We start from the raw sequence: 21,002 nt of genomic DNA, 5'->3' as shown, positions 1-21,002 counted from the left end.
ATTCAATAAGATCATGGCTAATCTTTTCATGGACTCAGCTCCACTTATCTGCATTTTCAGCATATCCCTTAATTCCTTTATTTTTTCAAAAAAGTATCTAGCTTAGCTTTAAAACCAATTCTGCAGTAGCATCAACTACTTCCCTGGACAAGGAATTCCATAGATTAACAACCCTCTGGATGAAGAAGTTCCTTCCCAGTTCAGTTCTAAACCTGCTTCCTCTGATTTTGAGGCCATGCCCTTTGTCCTAGTCTCTCCTACTAGTGGAATCATCCTATTTATTTCTATTTTACCAATTCTCTTCATATGTTTCTATATGATCCCTCCTGATTCTTCTGAATTCCAAAGAATATAATCCCAATTTACCCAGCCTCTCCTCATAAGCCAACACCCTCAAATCAGGAATCGACCTAGTGAACCTCCTCTGCAACCCCTCCAGTGCTGGTATATCCTTTCTTAAGTAAGGAGACCAAAACTGCATGCAGTACTCCTGGTGGAGCCACACCAGCACCCTGTACAACTGCAACATACCTCTCTGCTTTTAAACTCAATGCCTTCACCAATGAAGGACAGAATTCCATTTGCCTTCTTAATTATCTGTTATACCTGCAGACCAACCTTCTGTGATTCGTGCACAAGGACACCCAGGTCCCTCTGTATAGCAGCGTGCTGCAACTTCTAACCATTCAAGAAATAATCTATTTTGCTGTTACTCCTACCAAAATGGATGACTACACATTTACTAAAATTGTATTCCATCTGCCAGAGCTTTGCCTAAACACTCAGTGTATCTATATTCCTCTGCAAAGTTTCACAGTCCTCTGCACACTTTGCTCTTCGACTCATCTTAGTGTCATCTGCAAACTTTGACACATGACATGTGGTCCCCAAGTCCAAATCATCTATATAAATTGTGAATAATTGCTGTCCCAACACCAATCCCTAAGGCACACCACTAGTCACTGATTGCCAGCCAGAATAGCACTCACTTATTCCCACTCTTTGCTTCCTGTCAGTCAACCAATCCTCTATCCATGCTAATACCCTATCCTAACACCATGCATCCTTATCTTATGCAGTAGCCTCATGTGCAGCAGCTTATCAAAGGTCTTTTGGAAATCTAGGTACACCACATCCACTGGGTCCCCACTGTCCACCTTGCCCATAATGTCTTCATAGAATTCCAAAAGATTTTTGAAGCAAGACCTTCCCTTCATGAACCGATACCGCGTCTGTAAAATGGGATCATTTCTTTTGAGATGCCCTACTAATTCTTCCTTGATTTTAAAATATTCATCCTTATTTCCTCACCTATCCATGTGCTGGACTCTAGCTCTTTCTGCAATTTCCTCCAACCTCATAACTCTGAGATCATAGAGCTCATCTGGGTTCTGGGTTCTTAGTCCTCCCAATCTTACTTTCACTACCATTGGTTGCTGTGCCTTTATTGCCTGGGCACGAACCTCTCTGCAATTTTCTCCCTGTAACTCTCCACCTCACTACTTTGCTTTCCTCCATGAGCACACTTCTTAAACCAAGCTTTTAGTCACTTGTCTTAATGTAATTCCATGTAACCTCATGATGAATTTTGTTTTGTAATACCTTGGTTGATTTAATTCTTTAAAAAAAGGAGCTACATAAACAAATGTTGCTGTTGCTATCATGCTGATTTGGACTTCTGAAACAAAAAATTGAAGCATATTTCGCAACAGTGCAAGTATAGCGCAATCGAAGTGCATTTTAGAAAGATCACTTGATCTTAATATAACCACATCTTAAATTATTAATGTCAAATGTCAATAAATTCAGACATGTATTGGAACACTTAGTTAGTTTGAAACACAAGCATTTTAAATCTTGATCATTTTATTGTGTTCTCTGGATTATTCTCTATGATTCTTCGAGTTAATTTCACTTCAATTCATTGTCTAAACTCACGTTATCCAGAAAGCTAAAATTCTTGCATTTATATAGCATTTTTCAGCGCTACCAGACATCACAAAGTGCCTAACACTCAATGAAGTTCTTCTGAAATGTTGTTGTTGTTGTTCAGTGAAACAGTTTAAGTCATAGACTAAGACTGTGAAACTTTAGTCACTTGTTTATTCAGTAACCTTTTATAGAGTCATAGAGATGTACAGCACGAAAACAGACCTTTCAGTCCAACTCGTCCATGCTGACCAGATATCCCAACCTAATCTAATCCCATTTGCCAGCACCCAGCCCATATTTATCTAAAACAGCCTCCACCACTTCCTCTGGCAGCTCATTCCATACACGCACCACCCTCTGTGTGAAAAGGTTGCCCCTTAGGTCTCTCTTATATTTTTCCCCGCTCACCCTAAATCTATGCCCTCTAGTTCTAGACTCCCCCACCCCAGGGAAAAGACTTTGTCTATTCATCCTATCCAGGCCCCTCATGATTTTGCAAACTTCTTTAAGGTTACCCCTCAGCCTCCGACGCTCCAGGGAAAACAGTCCCAAACTATTCAGCCTCTCCCTATAGCTCAAATCCTCCAGCCCTGGCAACATCCTTATAAATCTTTTCTGAACCATTTCAAGTTTCATAACATCCTTCCAATAAGAAGGAGATCAGAATTGCATGCAATATTCCAACAGTGACCTAATCAATGTCCTGTACAGCAGCAACATGACATCCCAACTCCTGTACTCAATACTCTGACCAATAAAGGGAAGTATACCAAATGCCTTCTTCACTATCCTATCTACCTGCAACTCTATTTTAAAGAGTTATGAACCTGCACTCCAAATCTCTTTGTTCAGCAACACTCCCTAGGACCTTCCCATTAAGTGTATAAGTCCTACTCAGATTTACTTTCCAAAAATGCAGCACCTCGCATTCATCTAAATTAAACTCCATCTGCCATTCCTCAGCCCATTGGCCCAACTGATCAAGATCCTGTTGTAACCTGAGGTAACCTCCTTTGCTGTCCACTACACCTCAAATTTTGGTATTACCTGCAAACTTACTAACTATACCTCCTATGTTCATAACCCAATCATTGATATAAATGAGGAAAAGTATTGGACCCAGCACCGATCCTTGTGGCACTCAACTGGTTACAGGCCTCCAGTCTGAAAACAATCCTCCACGTTCTGTCTTCTACTTTTGAGACAGTTCTGTAGCCAAATGGCTAGTTCTCGCTGTATTCCATAAGATCTTACCTTGCTAACCAGTCTCCCTGGGGGAATCAAGTCGAAAGCCTTACTGAAGTCCATATAGATCACGTCCACCATTCTGCCCTCATCAATCCTCTTTGTTACTTTTTCAAAATACTCAATGAAGTTTGTGAGACATGATTTCCCACGAACAAAGCCATGTTGACTATCCCTAATCAGTCCTTGCCTTTCCAAATACATATAAATCCTGTCGCTCAGGATTCCCTCCAACAACCTGCGCACCACCGATATCAGGCTCACCGGTCTATAGTTCCCTGGCTGTTAGCTGTCAGAATTTCTATAAAATGCTATTAGTTTAAATTTGACTTATAAATAACTACAGTTAAAAGTAGCTTTTGGTGTAATTATGTATATTCATTCATAGGATTACAGATAGTGCTAATAAGGCCAACATTCATTACACATATTTAAATTCAGAAACATAGAAAACAAGCACAGAAAGTAGGCCAGTCAGCCCATCAAGTCTGTTGCATCATTCAATAAAATCATAATTGATCATTCAACTCAATACTCTATTCCAGGTTTCTTCCAATGCTCTTTGATCTGTTTCACCCTAAGAACTATTTCTAAATCCTTCTTGCAAACATTCAAAGTCTTGACTCCTCAGTCATTGGGAACCCTGTCTCATCCTGTTAGAATCATATCGATTTCTGTGAGATAACCCCTCATTCTTCTAATTTCCAGTAGATATAATCTTAATCAATCCAATATCTCTTCATATGTCTGCCCAGTCATCCCTGGAATCACTCTGATAACTCTTTGCTGCATTTCTTCCATAGCCAGAATGTATTTCCTCAGAGAAGGAGATCAAAACTGCTCATAATACTTCAGGTGCATTCTCACCAAAGTCCTATATAATTGCAACCAGACATCTCTGCTCCTGTACTTGAATTCACTTGCAATGAAGGCCAACCTAACATTGTCTTTTTCATCACCTGCTGCATCTACATGTTTATGTTCAATGACTGTTGTACAAGGACACCCAGATATCATTGCTTCTCCCCATTTCCCAATCTATCAGCATTCAGGGAATAATCTGCCTTCCCGTTTTTGCTACCACATTTATCCTCATTATACTTCATCTGCCATGTTTTTTCTGACTCCTTTAACTTGTCCAAGTATCTCTGCACACCCCTCACAACTCACCCTCCCACCCAGATTTGTGTTGGCTATTTGCCTTTGATAACATGATGATGAGACACCTTGTTGAACCGCGGCATCCATTTGAGCTAGGTACACCTACCATGCTGTTCACAAGGGAATTCCAGGATTTCAATCAACAAACAGTGAAGGGAGAGCATTATAATTCTAAGGCAGAAAACTAGCCACCAGGATACATGAACACCAACTCGCCACAAAAAGACATGACCCTCTCTCACTAATAACCTCAGTTACGGATGAGGAAGGACACCACTTCGACTGGGACAACACATCCATCCTAGGACAAGCCAAACAAAGACATGCACAAGAATTCCTAGAGGCATGGCATTCCAACTGGAACTCTATCAACAAACACGTCGAGTTAGACCTCATCTACCACCCCCTGAGAAAAGGAACAGGAAGAGACTTCACCACAGGAAATGACATCACCAACCCAAAGAAACCCAAACATATAAATAGAAAGCAGGAATTTTCAGCAGTGCTTCATCTGAGGCCCACTAACGATGTTACCTAGTAGGATGACAAAACATCAGGAAAAGAACCTTCCAGCTCAGCGAGCAAACCTACATCCAAAACCTCAACCTGAGCTACAAATCTTCTCAAAACTTGTTGTGGGAATGTTACTTGTCACTTGTCAGCACAAACCTGTAGATTCTGAATGTGACTTGCCACTTGTGAGCACTGGTGTCAATCCCTTTCAATACTTGGCAGGCGTTTTGAGAGGGGACTGGTAGCATTGCAAGTGGCAGAATCCTGCTTTTTTTATGGACAGGACACACATGGGAAATTTTTCACTTTGCCAGGTAAATGCCAGTGTTGTTTCACACTGGAACACTTTGTTTTGGAGTACTGCCAGTTTTGAAGCACAAGACTTCCATGCTGTTGTCAGAATTACCGAAATGATGACAGGGCCCATTGCCTTTGCAGTATCTATTGCTTTCATCCATTTCTTGATTATACCTTGGAGTGAATTGAGTGAGTTGTCGATTGGTATCTCTGATGCTATAGACCTCAGGGGGAGCCAAGATGGATTATCCACTTGTAAATAATTCCACCTTGGCTTTTGAAGTGATGTGCTGGGCTCCCCCATCATTGGAGATGGGGAGGTTTGTGAAACCTTCTCCTTATGTTAATTGACAAATTGTCCACCGCTATTCACAGCTGTGGTAGGAATGCACAGCTTAAATTTTCTCCATTGATGTGCATTTGCTGAGTTCTATCTGTCGCATGCTCCTTCCATTGTTTGACATGCTACTTTGTCACTTTAGCAGGTTGGCACCTCATTTCTTTGGGATGCGTGGTACTGATACTGCTCCTGGCAAACCCCAGTACCGTCCATTGAATAAGGGCTATTACCTGTTGGTGGTAATGTACAATGCAGGATAAGGTAGTCCATGAGATTAAAAACTGTATTTGAATACTATTTAAAAACAGTTAGAGGATGACTACTACAAGAACTCTGTTGACCGGCATTTCTTTAAATTGTGCCATAGGATCTTTAATGTCCACTTGAGCTATCAGACCTTAGCTAAATGTTTCATACAAATATACCATCTTCATGATGTAACATTCCAGTTATACTGCATATGACACTTGAAGTGAAGATCTGCGGGTTTTGTTTTAGAATCCTGCTTTTGATGTTTGACGGTTTAATACTACACATATTCTTAAGTGCTGGAGAAAAGTTTTCTTCAAATTTTCCGTGATTGTTTATGTTGTTGTTGTAACAAAAGAAATACGAGTAGGTCAAAAACTGCAAAGTATTTTCAGAACTGCAAGACTTAAGTACCCTAAACAATTCTATCCTGTCTTTAATCATACATATGAACTGATCAACCATTAGACGTTTGCTAGAGACAAAGCGATAACATGTGTTCAAATACTCCCACAAAAAAAAACTATGTAAAGTAAATGTTAAGTAATTTAGATCTACTAGAATCCCACATCTGTGAATGTATTATGGCTTCTGTTTTATTGCAGATAATGGTATATTTCTATACCTCTGCCTTCCTTTCAATTTGCTTGTTGTCAGACCTCCTGACTGTATCCTGTCCTATGAAGCCTGCAGCCCGTGGTCAATGAGTGCTATATTTCTGTTCTAATTAGGTATATCTGATCATGGTCTCAGTCTCCTGAAGAATGACTGGTGACAGTTCTTACATACAGGATAATAAGTAGACAAAGTATTGGTTCTCTACTACCTTAACTGCTTATTAGAACAAGTGTGAGTTCTTTCCTTTTCTTTCCCATCCTATCTAGCAGGACATTTTCCTGAGAAATGTCTGCGCACAAGTGCCAGTACCCAAATAGCCATTCTTCATATGTGTGAACTGTATTACCACTTTCAGACAGGGTCACTGCTGCTTGTACTACTGTTTGGATAAGGTAACTATGAGGAAATGTCACTTCCCAATGTAGCTTCAATAAATTAAGAAAAATACTGATCTCCGAAGAAGACAAATCATTTATTGAAAGGTAGCCTCTGGTTTGTGATTAATTTTGAAGAGAACAATATTCCAGAAATTCCACAGAGCAGACAAATATTTAAAGCACTTCTCCGCTCCTGCCCCCCCCCCACCAAAAGAATACTCTCACAAATTCTGTCCTAAATGCCAGATCCCAGTTTGTGCAGGCCCCTTCGGCTAAATGCCTTTTGGGACTGAGCAAGTATCAGCGACAAAAAGAAAAATTGCAGTTTGAGTTAGAATTCAACTTGCTTCAGTTGACAGTAACAGAATCTTGAAAAAAAATTTATTTTGATGAAAGTAATGAATATTTAAGCAATTTACTGCTTAGATTATTCTGAAAAGGTCTGTAGCAAATCATTGTGTTCAACTTACAAAAGCATTGTTGAGAACCAGCAGTGGTTTCTGAAACTATGCACACTGGTTTCTTTTTTTCCTTAAACCCACAATGCAATTTTACTTCCTCTTCCCCGCTGTCTAATAGCCATATTTAGAATGAGTCCAACCAGCAACATGGCTCCCAGTCCCAAATCAGTGTTGTTCTGTCTGGATTACCAAATGGAATTTGGGAGCAGCCAATGGAGACTTTCGATTTGATATTACTTCTGACCTGTGAGAAAATGGTTGATCTCCCTTTGGCATTAAACTTCAGTGGAACAATGTAGGAAAGTGTGAGGTCATGCACTTTGGTAGGAAGAATAAAGATATGGATTATTTTCTAAGTGGGGAGAAAATTCAGAAGTTGGAAGTATAGAGATTTGACAGTTCTTGTCCAAGATTCAATCAAGGTAAATTTGCAGGTTGAGTCAGTAGGTAAGAACACAAATGCAATGATGGCATTTATTTTGAGAGGACTTAAATATAAAATCAAAGATGTACTTCTAAGGCTCTATAAGACTCTGCTCAGGCTACATTTGGAGTACTGTGCGCAGTTTTGGGCCCCTTATCTCAGGAAGGATATACTCACCTCGGAGTGTGTTCGGAGGAGGCTCACGAGAATGGTCCCAGGAATGAAAAGCTTAACATATGTGGAACGTTTGAGGACTCTGGGTTTATACACAATGGAGTTTTGAAGGATGATGTGGGAATCTAATTGAAACATACAGAATACTTAATGGCCTGGACTGAGTAGATGTTGGGAAAATGTTTTCATTGGTAGGAAAGACTAGGACCTGAGGGCAGAGCCTTAGAGTAAAGGGAAGACCTTTTTAGAATGGACATTAGGAGAAACTTCTTCAGCCAGAGAGTGGTGAATCTATGGAATTCCTTGCCAATGAAGGCTGTAGAGGAGAAAGTGAGGACTGCAGATGCTGGAGATCAGAGTCAAAAAGTGTAGCACTGGAAAAGCACAGCAGGTCAGGCAGCATCCAAGGATCAGGAGAGTTAACATTTCAGGCTTAAGCCCTTCAGGCTGTGGCATCCCCACAAGGGGATCAAAGGTTATGGAGAGAAAGCGGGAGAATGAGGTTGAGAAACTTATCAGCCAAGATTAATGGCATTAGAAAAGCAGGAGGCAGCAAGCCAGGCAGGATCAGGAGGTGGAGAAGTCAATGTTTTAAGTGTAACCCTTCTTCATGACCTGAAGACGCCCTGAACAAGTGTTACACTTGAAACATCTGATTCTCCATCTCTTGATGCTGCCTGGCTTGCTGTGCTCTTCCAGCCTCCTGCTTGCTAACCTTATTTACAGGATCTGCAGGGTTTTTTGTCTCTAACTATGATTTAATGGTAGATCAGATTTGATGGGCTGAATGGCCTAATCTCTGCTCCTATGTCTTATGGTCTTATGATGTAAGCATGAATAGGAACATAGCAAAATGCACTTTAGCTTCTGCTCCCAAATGACATCCACGCGTGTAAACACTTTTCTAAAACTTAATTGCATCAATGAATTTGTACTTTAGTTAAATTGAGGACTTAAAACACAATACTATCTCACTTACTGGGTAAGTGTACATCATACATGTTATCAAAAAAGCAATAATTCATCCAGCCTAAAATTGTTTCATGCTGAAAGATTTCTAGGGTAAACATTCCAGTGATGTTTTTATTTATTTAATAAGGCCATAATTAGTTCAATTTATGGCAGTCATCATGTTTAATAACAACAAAATATTTCACTTGGTATGTTGCAGTATATAGATTTACTTATCTGCTTATCTGTCTTTTACTTTTATGCAATTGCTTATAATGGAACAAATTTTGATTATTTAATATTTACACTCCTCTCATATTGCTTTATGTCGTATATATTGTGTTTTGGGAGGTTACGAGCACACAAAGTAACAAGAACATTTTGTTAACAGAGTCAATGTGCATTAGAAAATCACCACGGCAACAAAACGTTTAACTTGAAGATACATCTCCAAAAATGGTGTTTCAATAAGTTTTATGAGGCAAATATTCTAAAAGCCATGAACCAAGCAAAATCAATTCTTTCACAAGCAAGAATGCCAAATTAATAAAAGCCTTCATAAATCATTGCAATCAACACGGTCCTCCTCTTTGTGAAAAAAAGGTCATAATGCAAATTGTGCTGGCTGATTGAACAAAAGCTTGAATAATCCTTATGGAATTCATATGTTTGTGATCTGTATAGCTTTGGCATTTCTTTTCCAGTGATTCAGGTTCCACAGGATTGCTTGCATTTCTCATACATTCCAACACTTTGAAGTGACAGTCCCATGAATAGGAAGCAAGAATCAGTGCAATGTTCTGTATAATGCTGGCCAAGAGTCCATCTAACACTGTTCAGGAGTCTGTACAATACTGGTCAAGTTTTGTTGAGCTTCATTTAATAAGAATGTCTGCTTAGATTAGTATTTTATACTTCTGTCATTCTGTCTTCAAATGATAAACTTTTAACAGCATTCTGATATGCATAGCTTGTAATGATGCATACCAGCCAAGGAGCTTGCTTGTAAGGAAGTGCTGGCATGTCCTGAGCTCTCAAAAGAATGTTTATTCATGTTAAACATCTCTGGTATATATTTGGTATCGTCTTGCATGAACGTATTCCTACATTCAATGGACAATCTCTCAAAATGTTCTTGCATCTATGATGCTTACTTTGATTTTATGTTGTGACTCCTAGATTCCTGTGCCTCCAGGTATCCTTGTAACATTTAAATTTATGCAACTATAAAGTATTATATGGTTCAATTGCCATAAATGCCTGACATCTTTCTATGAGATGGCTGTCAGAGGTCTGCGTCCCAGGCTGAAAAGCCCATGTCTCTCCAGTTTGCTTGTGAAACTGAGAGCCTAGCGTTACAGAGCAACTTTGTCGTTCCTCTGCACTACCTCCAGTATCTTGAAGACCAGGACCAGATGCAGTATGGAAAGTATAGCCTGCTGGAGTACTGTCCAGTTTAAGCATGACTTTATTTGACTTGCATTTTCTTCTTCTGACAATGCAGTTCAATATTCAATTGGCTTTGCTGACTGATATTGTGTAATTCAAAAAGTTTACTTTGTGTCAGTCACAATGAAGGAATGGCAATATCGCTATAATTTGGCACAACATGTCACTCAAAGGGGAGCTTGCATGTTATGTTGCTTTTATACACTTATTGCCTTTGACCCTCGAGGTGGTCAAGGTCTTTGGTTGGAAGGTGCTGTTTGAAGCGCCCTGGTGAGTTGCTGCAGTGCATCATCATTGGCCGTCCCTCACAGATGAGGATGACTCTCTTCCATTCTTAGAGTGAGTCGGTAGGTGACTGTACAGACCGATACAGCTACCGCAGGCTCTGTTACACTTGAAGGAAGTGACGACTGCAGATGCTGGAGCGTCAGAGTCAAAAGGTGTGGTGCTGGAAAAGCACAGCAGGTCAGGCAGCATCTGAGGAGCAGGAGAATCAATGTTTCACCCATAAGCCCTTCATCAGACTCTCCTGCTCCTCGGATGCTGCCTGACCTGCTGTGTTTTTTCCAGCGCCACCCTTTTCGAATCTATTACACTCTGGGCAGGTGGTGGTGATGGGAAGCAGTGGCTGGGGCATTGATCTGGCAGCATGTTCCTGTTTCTGTCTTTGGCTTCCATTGTTTTTCCTTCTGGCAAGTCTCAAGGTGCTTGACGCCTTCCCTGGTTCACCTCCTCCGCTTTAGACGGTCTTGGTCCAGTGATTCCCAGGTGTCTGTGGGAATGTCGTGCTTTGCCAGTGAAGCCTTGAGGGTATCCTCAGTCTATTTGGGCCTCACCTGCTCTTTCAAACCTGCTTGGGGAGTCATGTGTCAGTCATACAAATGACAGTGATAAGCTCCAAAAGACGTTGCAGTGCACCTTATAGATGGCACATTCTGTTACTAGCATGCAGCAGAGGTGGAGGAAGTGAATGCTTCAGATCGTGGTAGGATATCAGTCAATTAGTTTCTTAATTCTGGATGGTGTCCCATTTCTTGAGGGTAACTGGAATTCAGCTTAACCAAGCAAGCAGAGAGTATTTCATCATACTGTTGACTTGTGCTGTGTAGAATGTGAGCAGATTCTGGGGAGTCCCAAACCTTTTGCTGTGGAATTTCACCAAAGGCTTTTTAAAAGTTAAAGTTGTGCAACGCTATAAGGGGCTTCCCACTGGTCAAGCTTGTTGCTCCCTCAAGTAAATTGAGGAATTTTATCAGGCAGGATTTCTCATCTCCCGCTCCTTTCTATGTGTTGTTAAGATAAAATAGCAACTTCCACTTAGTGTTTTTTATTCATGGTATGAGGACAAGGCTGGCTGGGCAGCATTTATTACCCATCCTTAATTGCCCAGAGGGCAGTTAAAAGTCAATCACATTGCGGTGGGTCTGGAGTCACATGTAGGCCTGACCAGGTATGGATGGCAGTTTCCTTCCCTGAAGGACATTAGTGAACCAGATAGCCTTTTCCAATAGTCAGCAATTTATGGTCATCATTAGACTCTTAATTCTAGATTTTTATTGAATTCAAATTCCACCACCTGCTTCAGTGGAATTCAAACCCAGGTCCCCAAAACATTAGTTTGGTCTCTGGATTAATAGTCCAGTGATAATACTACTAGGCCATTGCCTCCACATCACCTCTGTCTCTAACATAATAAACTCACCAAACTTTGGGGAACAAAATAATAATTGCTGTATTCATTATGATGAAAATATTCTTCAAGCAACCATGAAAGTTTTCATGTCTATAATAAATAATAATGTTGTCAGTCACCTGTTACAATCCCTGTCACTAAAATAGCAGAAAATGAGGACTGCAGATGCTGGAGAGTCAGAGTTGAAAAGTGTGGTACTGGAAAAGCACTGCAGGTGCATGCTACCTAATCTGCTGTGCTTTTCCAGTGCCACACTTTTTGACTCTGTCACTAAAATAACCAAATCAAGACATTATCAAGGCCAAATAATAACTATTTAAGAGCTATGCCCTATCCAACCTTATGTCAGGAGTTTGGGGCGAGCGGACTAACCCTGGTAGTAACCCTGCTCAGGCCTCGAGTATGAAAGAGAGGCACATGCGTATCCAGTCTCCTTTCTACATCAACCACTCTTCCTCCCTACTAGATATGACCTGATATGGTTCTCTCTCTCTCTTTTGTCTGTCTTTTATATAAATGATTTGAATGAGAATTTTGGAGACATGATTAATAAGTATGCAGAAGACACTAAAATTAGTGGTATAGAGGACAGTTAAAAAAGTTATCAAAGATTATAAAGAGATCTTGATCAATTGGGTCAATGGGCTGAGGAGTGGCAGATGGAGTTTAATTTGGATAATGCAAGATTTTGCATGTTGGTAAAACAAACAAGGGCAGGACTTATCATTAATTGTATAAGGCCATGGATAGTGTTGTAGAGCAAAGGCACCTAGGAGTTCAAGTACATAATTTTTTGAAATTTGCATCGTATGTAGACAGGGTAGTGAAGAAGGCGTCTAGCATGCTTGCCTTCATTGCTCAGACCATTAAGTATTGAAGTTGAGATGTCATGTTGAGGTTGGACAGGATGTTGGTGAGGTGTCTTCTGGAATGCTGTGTGCAGTTCTGGTCTCCCTGTTATCGGAAGGATATTATTAAATTGAAGAGAGTTCAGAAATGATTTAACAGGATGTTGCAGGAATGGAAGGCTTGCATTATAAATATAAGCTGGGATTTTTTTTACTGGAGCATAGGAGATTGACGGGTGACCTTTATGGAGGTTTATAAAATCATGAGAGCATAGATAAGGTAAACAGCTAAGGGTGGGGGAGTTCAAAACTAGTGAGCATATGTTTAAGGTGAGAGGAGAAAGATTTTAAAAAGACAAGGGGGTAACCTTTTTATACCAGAGAAAGCGGTGGATGCAGGTACAGTTACAACATTTAAAAGACATTTGGATAAGTGCACGAATAGCTTTAAGCTTTATTGTCACATTTACTCAAGTACAGGATTACAGAGAAAAGTATACAGTCTCACCACACACTGCGCCATCTTAGGTACAAAGGTAGCTAGACACAAACTTAGGTGCAAGTAGTAACATAGAGAAACAAAGTTGAAAGAAAAGCATGACCTTTATACTTAATATATGTAGAAAAATAAAGAAATAAAGTGAAAAGTTAACATTACAGTCTTTTGTAGTATTCAGTGGACAAATAAAGGAATAAAAGTAAAAGTTCAACAGTCTTTCGAAAGTATATTCTTTCCAAGGGCTCAGTCTCCTTCGCTTTGGCCAACTGTCTGGGAAACCTCAGGTTTCCTGTTCTCGATGCTGCAGGTGCCGGGGCATCTCCGTCACCGACATGACAGCTCACTCTAACCACGTTGGCCTCAGGCCCACAGCTGCTTCCCTACACCAGAACTCCAGCCAACATCACTCAGGACCCATGGTTGCTGCCACACTTCCCACTGCTGCCAGTCTCTCCAGACCTCCAGAGGGTAAGTAGCAAACGATGAGAAGGAGAGACAAAGGAAAAGAAAAGAAAGTGGCTGGCCTGGAGCAGACGGGCCTACCATGCTGATGCCTCCATCTTGAATAGCTGAATAATGAGGAGTAGGCAGTGAGCAGATGATGATAATAAGGAGCTGGAGGGAGACTGCAGTGAGAAAAGAAAGAGGACGAAAAGTTCAGAGAATTAGCTAAAGCAGGTCTGGATTAAATGGCTTCTCATCACCAGGGGCCAGCATTTGCAGGGAAGCACCTCCAATTTGGAAAGTATTGGAGGGATATGGGCTAAATGCAGGCAAGTGGGACTAGTTTGGTTTTGGAACATTTTTTAGCATGGATTATTTAGACCGCAGGATCTGCTTCCATGATGTACGACTCTATGACTCTGTTGCAATGCCTTCATCAACAACACCATCCATCTCTGCTCAATCCCCCCACCTCTTGGGTCGTCCCTCCCTTCCCTTCCTTTCCTGAGGCACATTTACCTGGTGCTGGGCTCTTGGGTTTGGCTGGCAGCTGTCTGAGGTGGGTCTTCCTCCCAGGTCTGTCACACCTCTGGCCAATCATCAATGTTGGACAGCCGGTAACCATGATGATTTTTTTTTCATTGACTCCTCAGATGGCAGAAGAGAAACCTCACCCTCCTAAAAATCCTGGCCTAATGTTTGAAAGGCCTAGATTCTTATATCACTGTAAAACTTTATTTCCCAGTTTGTGTTCAGCTGCAACTTTCTAAACTCAGACAGCTGTTGTTGACATTTGCCTTTTGGCTGATGTTGCTCCCTAAAAGTAACCATCTCATACGTGCCAACTTTTATTTCAAAGTTTTCTACTAGATTTTTTAAAAAAATACCAGCTGAGTTTTACAGATATGATTGGTTCTTCCTTAAAACTTTCCTTCAAATGTATAGCATTGAAATTATATTTCCAACCAGGGTCATGATTTAATAATGTGCTCAGAACAGAATAACTCAAGAAATACAATTGCAGTTCTCAAGGAATGTGACTTTGTGACCGAAAATTGTACTGGCCTGAATATTTTGATTAGGGTCAAAACCCTATTTCTGACCACGATTGGATTAAAAGTTAGTTGCTTGCACTTTAGATGACTTCTGTAGTGGAGCTTCCTCAATAAAAAGAAATGACTATATTTCTAAAAAATGTAAACTGCATTGTTCACAGCAATGTTCATGTATATTTCTGTTCATGAAAACACATAAAGCCTTTTCATTAAATAGTTCCAATTAATGTTTGCTCCATACTTTTGAATAGTTAAATGTCAGCACATGTTCCAGTGATTCATATGTAAGTTTTTTAAAAAAGCAATGTTTCTAATGTTGCTGTGATAGAAAAGATGTTGGCAGAGAATAAAATGACTTTTCTCTGAGCACTTGCATTTTTGTCAAAACCTCTGAAACTGTTCTCTTCTTTGTGCCCCAGATTGTGCTAACATGGCTTTGATGAACAGAAAATGCCAAGTGTTCTTTATCATGGAGAAAGTCAACGGCTCTTCCTGAGAGTGTTTTTCTCTCTCTCTGTGTCTCTCGCTCTCTCTGATGTATGTCTGGAAAAATCAGTAACTGGATTGTGATGACATGTCTTTAGCTAATAAGAAAAGAAGCTGGGAAGATCATGTGACCAATTGGCCTGGCTTTTCATTTGATTTTGTTGATTCTGGTGCAGTCTGTTGTCATGGGCTTGTGGCTCTTAATCTAAAGCTAAGCATGGAAAGCAATGAAATATCACAGACAGACAAGAAGAAAAGATTTTCCAGTGTTTCTTTACCAGAATCTTGCCATAACTCCGATCTGTCTGCCCTTCAAGCCAAGCAACTTTGTGAGCACAGAAGAGAGGTGGATGAAAATGATAATCTTGAAAGTGATGAGTACATTCTGTCATTAGAAGCAAGTACAGAGACTCTAGTCCATGTATCAGATGAAAACTCAGATCTCAGTTGTGTGGAAGATTATGTCGCAGAAGAACAGCAGGCCTCAGGGAATGAAGGAGCACTTATTGAAAAGACACTATTAGCAAAGATTGAGCAAGTGACCAAGAATACATCTGAGAACTTTGGAATAGAAAATGACCCTGATTATGATTCAGTCCCTGATGAAGAGACAAAAGATGATGAGAAAACATGTGAGTTTGAACATCTGGAATCTTCTGAGGAATTAAATCCAACGAGAAACATGGATGGGAATCCGGATGTGATTATTCCAACAGAGGATCTTCTCCATACTGCAGTAATTGCACAGCAGCGTAGGAAACATGACATGCTGAGAAATGAATGTGATGGGGATGTTACTGTGAATAAGGCTGGACGTCTTGTCACAAATGGTGATGTACAAACTGCATCAGAGGCTACCCCTGTGAATTGTAAAACAGCATCTCAGATGTGCTCAGAGGAAGGTTTGGATCAAACATTTCTGGAGGAATTCAGTGTAGATGTGGGAAAAACTGAAAATTATTCTGATACGACAAATACTAATCTGAACATTTCAAAGCAGAGCCCACAAATATTAAATTTACAGGAAAGTACAAATAACTATAATCCTGCAGATAGTATCATAAAACTTCGAAAGAGAAAGGTAAGAAAATAATGTTTTAATTCACTCAACTTGTTTAATTGATTAATTATATTCAAAGTTTTTTATATCTGGTTCTCATTTTAACTATATTTGCTGTATCTCTGAAGTATAGTCAGGCACATAGAATGGAGTAAGATTTGAACTTAAACACAGCAATAGTTTGTCCATTTATGATGCTTATATGACATTGAGGAATTGCACACTCAAGCATATGCAGGGTAATTTTAACTCATGACAATGATGTGAAATTGAATTGCCTACATTGATCAATTTTCTGTACCAATAACTTTAATGAAAAGGATAACTGAAATTCATTCATAACGGACAGTAAATTTCAATATTGGCCATTACTACATTTTGCACATATTCCATGTGCTCCATCTCTAAACAATTCATTTTTGTTCTGTTGATGAAAATGTTGAGGTTTTGGGATTATAGAAAAGCAAAAATCTCAAGGATGGAGCAGCAATGGACTGTTGGATTTCCAGCAACAGTGATTACATTTAACACTGTGTGGTAGTTACCTCATTGCACTCAGTTAGGGTTCAAGTGCTTATCTTTGGGTCACTCAACAGAGCTTTATTGAAGAAAAGTAAAAAAAAACTCAACTCAAGGAGGTAAAGGAGCAAAACTGTCAAAACAGCTGAACAAGTCAGACATGCATTGCTGTTTGTAGAATCTTGTTATGTGAAAATCAATTTTTAGTGTTTATTCATTAAACAAAAATGATTGCAATTCAAATATAATTGATTGCATGTGACATGTGTTCAAAGTTTCTGCGACATGTGATAAAGATGCTTCATAAATGCAAGTCTGTTCTTTCTTAGCATGACAAATTCCTACGCTGATATGGTAGACAATTAGGCAATCAAAGAATGACATATCCAGTAGCTAAGAGCCATGATGACATCCTGATGCAGCCCAGTGCGATGTCTATAATTCATTTAGTGATTAACAAAGCAAGGAACAATATAGATAAGGCATGTTTCTTCGACCAAGGCTCAAGCGTAGCATTTGAAAATCTTAGAGCCAACTTTCTCCCATTTGTGGTATAATGATGACTTTTTTTTCCCATATCAGAGTGAATTCTACAGTGACTTTAGCATATTTTCCAGCCACAATGCACTACCCGTTTTGGGCTGGCTTTAAGTGACAGGCTGTTTTTAACTAGAGTTAGCCTCCCACAATCTTTTACTAATTGTTGCAATCATGTTAATTAAAATACATCACAAACTTGACATGTTGCCTGTGATGGACACAATAAGTTAATGAAGTTTGATTTCACATCTTGAACTCTCTGCATTTTTCAGAGGTGTTGAATTTTATCTCATTCCCTTCCCCCGATATGTTGAACTGAAACCCAGGATTGAACACTCTTCCCCCAGCTGAGCCATTTCAGCTAATTCTAAAGTCTATTCACGGAAGTTCTTTCTTTGTAATTTTCTGTTTTGCAATTATTTGCAATCCATTATCACAGTGCATCAGGAAGGACTAGTATTGATTGAGGTTAGACTTTCCAAATTGTTGGCAATGAAGTCTATGACTGTATCACCAAGTTTCTCTATATCGGGTGTCTTTCAATTTCGGAACAGAAAATAGTCAAATTGAACACCTGCTTCAAACATTTATCCTTGTGGACCTTTGGCACTAATTTAGCATCTATTAAAATATCTAAAGTTAACCAAGATACTGCTACAGCCCAGTTGTTTACAGATTTTTGTTGTTATCTGTCTCTCACTCAGACACAAATGGCTGAGATTTCCCAGGCCTTTGGAGACAGGCATATTGCCAAGTGGCAGGAAATTCAGCAGTATGTGTCCACCTGGAATTAAGAAAGTAAATGTCCAATTAAGAGCCTCTTCTCACCCACACTAACACTTCACCAACTCAAGAGGGTCTAATGAGGCATGGGAGACCTGGCAAGTAAACCCAGATGGTCTCCAACAGGTTCCTTGGATTGCAAGTGAGAATCCCTCCTACTTCATGCCCTCATAACATTTGTCAGCCTTGCAGCCAAGACACTACTAACAGATTAGTCCCTGCTCTCTCCAAGACCCATTGAGACCTGCCTGTCTCACTCAAAACAAAAAATGCTGGAGATCACAGCAGGTCAGGCAGCATCCATAGAGAGAGAGCAAACTAACATTTCAAGTCTAGATGACTCTTCATCAATTTACTCCTGCCTCTCTCACTGTGGCATTCTCAAGTAGAGTCAGCCACATCTGAGAGTGTGGCAGGGGCACTGCCAAAGCAGTAGACAATGGACTGAGATTGGGCCAGCAGCTCTCAGGGAGGGAGGGGTGGGGGGGTGATTAAGCTGCTTTCCTTAGTTGCCGACAGCCCCAGTGAAAGTCCCAGCAAAATGTCATGCTATCCCCTGGAGTGAGGGTTTCCTCCTGCTTTCGCCCCCAGCAATGGAAATTGAGAATCTTTGGTAAAGTTTAACCTAAAGTACTGTTTTTGAAAGAAGTTCCCAGTTTCTTTTAAATTAATGGCTGTGCTGTCACTAATATAATATAAATTTGTGGTAGGACAAGTTAACTATTGAAATAAGAACAGTTGTTTCATTCAATTACTTCAACGTTGAAATAAATGAAAACTAAAATATATTCAGAATAATCAACATCTGCCTTCTCCCAATGTATTATCTTCATATTGATGACCTTTAATGGATATTATTGACTTCCAATTTTTCTGATTACGTCAAAGCCTATTTATGGCAATGTTATAATCATTTAGTATCTAACCTGTCAGGAAGTCATTCCTAACAATTAATATAATCAATAGGTAACCCACAAACTTAGCTCCAGACAATATTCATAAAAAATAGTTCAGCAGAAGAGAATATTGTAGTTGCTTCTAATTCATTCCAATAGTTTCTTTTCTTTAAGACAAACTGATAAAGTCTTGAAGGCCATGAATATGAGTGGACTAAAATTTAAAATGTGTCAAAGAAATGGGATATGTCCAGGCATATTTATTAGTTGATGTCAAGTGTATGCTTTAAAAGTAATAGAAGGGATAATATGAGTGGTCAGGAAGTCTATTGTTTTAACATTCTGGGAATGAATGGATTAACAATAGAAAAGGTATGAATATTAACAAAGTTTGATGTTTTCTAACAAGTGTAAGTCACAAGCTCAGCTCTCCAAAATTTTTAATAATTTAGTTGACACATAGATCATACCTTGTGGTAACAATATATTCTGCTGTAAGCATGATTCTAGATACCTTACAGAAAGACAAAACAAAATGCACCAAGGGTTGGTTTTGCATTGGACAAGTTACCAAACTGGGGGTGGTGGCTAAAATTAATTAATGCAGAGACATATTTCATATCCCATCATGACAGACTAAAATTATTTGGTTTTAAACAAGAGGCTCTTTATATAATAAGCTGGAAGCAGTAAATTTGATCTAACACCTGTTAGACTGTTGTAAAAACCCTGACTGGTTCACTTATTGCCTTTAGGTAAGAAAACCTGCTATTTAGCTGGTTCCAACTGAAGCTCACCTCCAGATCCATACTAATTGAGGGGGTTTATCAATGGCAACTTCATTGATTTTGGAATTGATTAACAATTTGGTCTTCTAACTTTAAAGGAAAATAAGGAACTGGGGAGACATTAAATGAACGCATTGGCCTGGAGTTTCACAACTACTCACCTTTAGAGGAAATGCAGTGAAGGGTCATTAGATTGCTTCCTGGGATGACAGTGTATCTTAGGAGGAAAGATTGAATGGGATGTGTCTAATGTCTCAAGAGTTCAAACCAGTGAGAGGTGATTCTTTGAAAAACTAGAAGATTCTGAAAGAAGCAAGATAGTGAGAGCTTGTTCCCTGGCTGGAGAGTCCAAAACTAAAGGTTCACAGGTTAAGTGGTCAACTATTTATGATTGAAGAGGAGAATTTTTTTCTTTCAGTGTTCCTGAAGCTGGAAAATTCTCTACCCCTGAGGCCTGAGGATGTTCAGTCATTGAATGTTTTCAAGGCTGTGTTCAGTACTTTATTGGACCCTAAGGAAATCAGGAGATATGCCGGGATCAGCTGGGAAAGTGGAGCTGAGGTCAAACATTAGCCACAACCAAATAGAATTTAAAAACACCCTCAAGGGAGATGAATGCTTTATCCTGCCTCTACTTTTTTCTGATCTTGAATTTGTCAAGGATAAGAAAACGTGGAAATGAACTGGATTGAATCTACAACTGTTTGGGATTGTAACACTTTTTGTTGACATCTGTTACCAAGCTGTTCAAACTCAGTACAGTGCTGGAAGAATATTTTTAGTAACAATTTTATTAACTTTCCTTCAGATGAACAGATGAAACTAAGGGAACATCATGTTGCTTTGCTGATCAGCTGTTCATATATAAAACTTGGTTTTAATTAACCCCTTTAATGCACAAATCCTTTACTTTGTCGAGGTTTGGGAGAAAATTAATGCCAGTATAAGGAGCAGTCACCTATTGGATGAGATAAAGCCTGGTGAAAAAGGGAGATAGAGAAGGAAGATATCTGGTCTCCATGTAACTTTCATATCCCAATATCCTGTAAGCTTGTATTCAGCCAACTATGTGAATTTTCCATCCAATGCTACAAAACCTGTGAACGACACACATTGGTCTGTCAGATCATGTACACATCAAAACAGAGCTTCAGTAGATCAAGTATATTCATTTCTAAATATTGCCACATTGTTTCCTCT

At 39.6% G+C, this 21,002-nt stretch overlaps 1 protein-coding gene across 3 annotated transcripts in view; it reads left to right on the top strand.

Annotated features, from left to right (window-relative positions):
* The window catches only part of dlc1 (DLC1 Rho GTPase activating protein), a 477,757-nt gene that overhangs the window by 6,279 nt on the left and 450,476 nt on the right, over positions 1–21,002 (top strand). For all 3 annotated transcript variants that reach the window (XM_072569847.1, XM_072569866.1, XM_072569856.1), the window contains exon 2: positions 15,150–16,297. In XM_072569847.1, coding sequence (XP_072425948.1) covers positions 15,305–16,297 — 993 coding nt within the window. In that variant the 5' untranslated portion in view covers positions 15,150–15,304. The remainder of the gene's footprint in view (positions 1–15,149; positions 16,298–21,002) is intronic.

Source organism: Chiloscyllium punctatum, chromosome 1 (assembly GCF_047496795.1).
Source record: "Chiloscyllium punctatum isolate Juve2018m chromosome 1, sChiPun1.3, whole genome shotgun sequence".
NCBI lineage: Eukaryota > Metazoa > Chordata > Chondrichthyes > Orectolobiformes > Hemiscylliidae > Chiloscyllium > Chiloscyllium punctatum.
The sequence above is the reverse complement of the archived record's forward strand: the minus strand, read 5'-3'. Positions and strand labels throughout refer to the sequence as shown.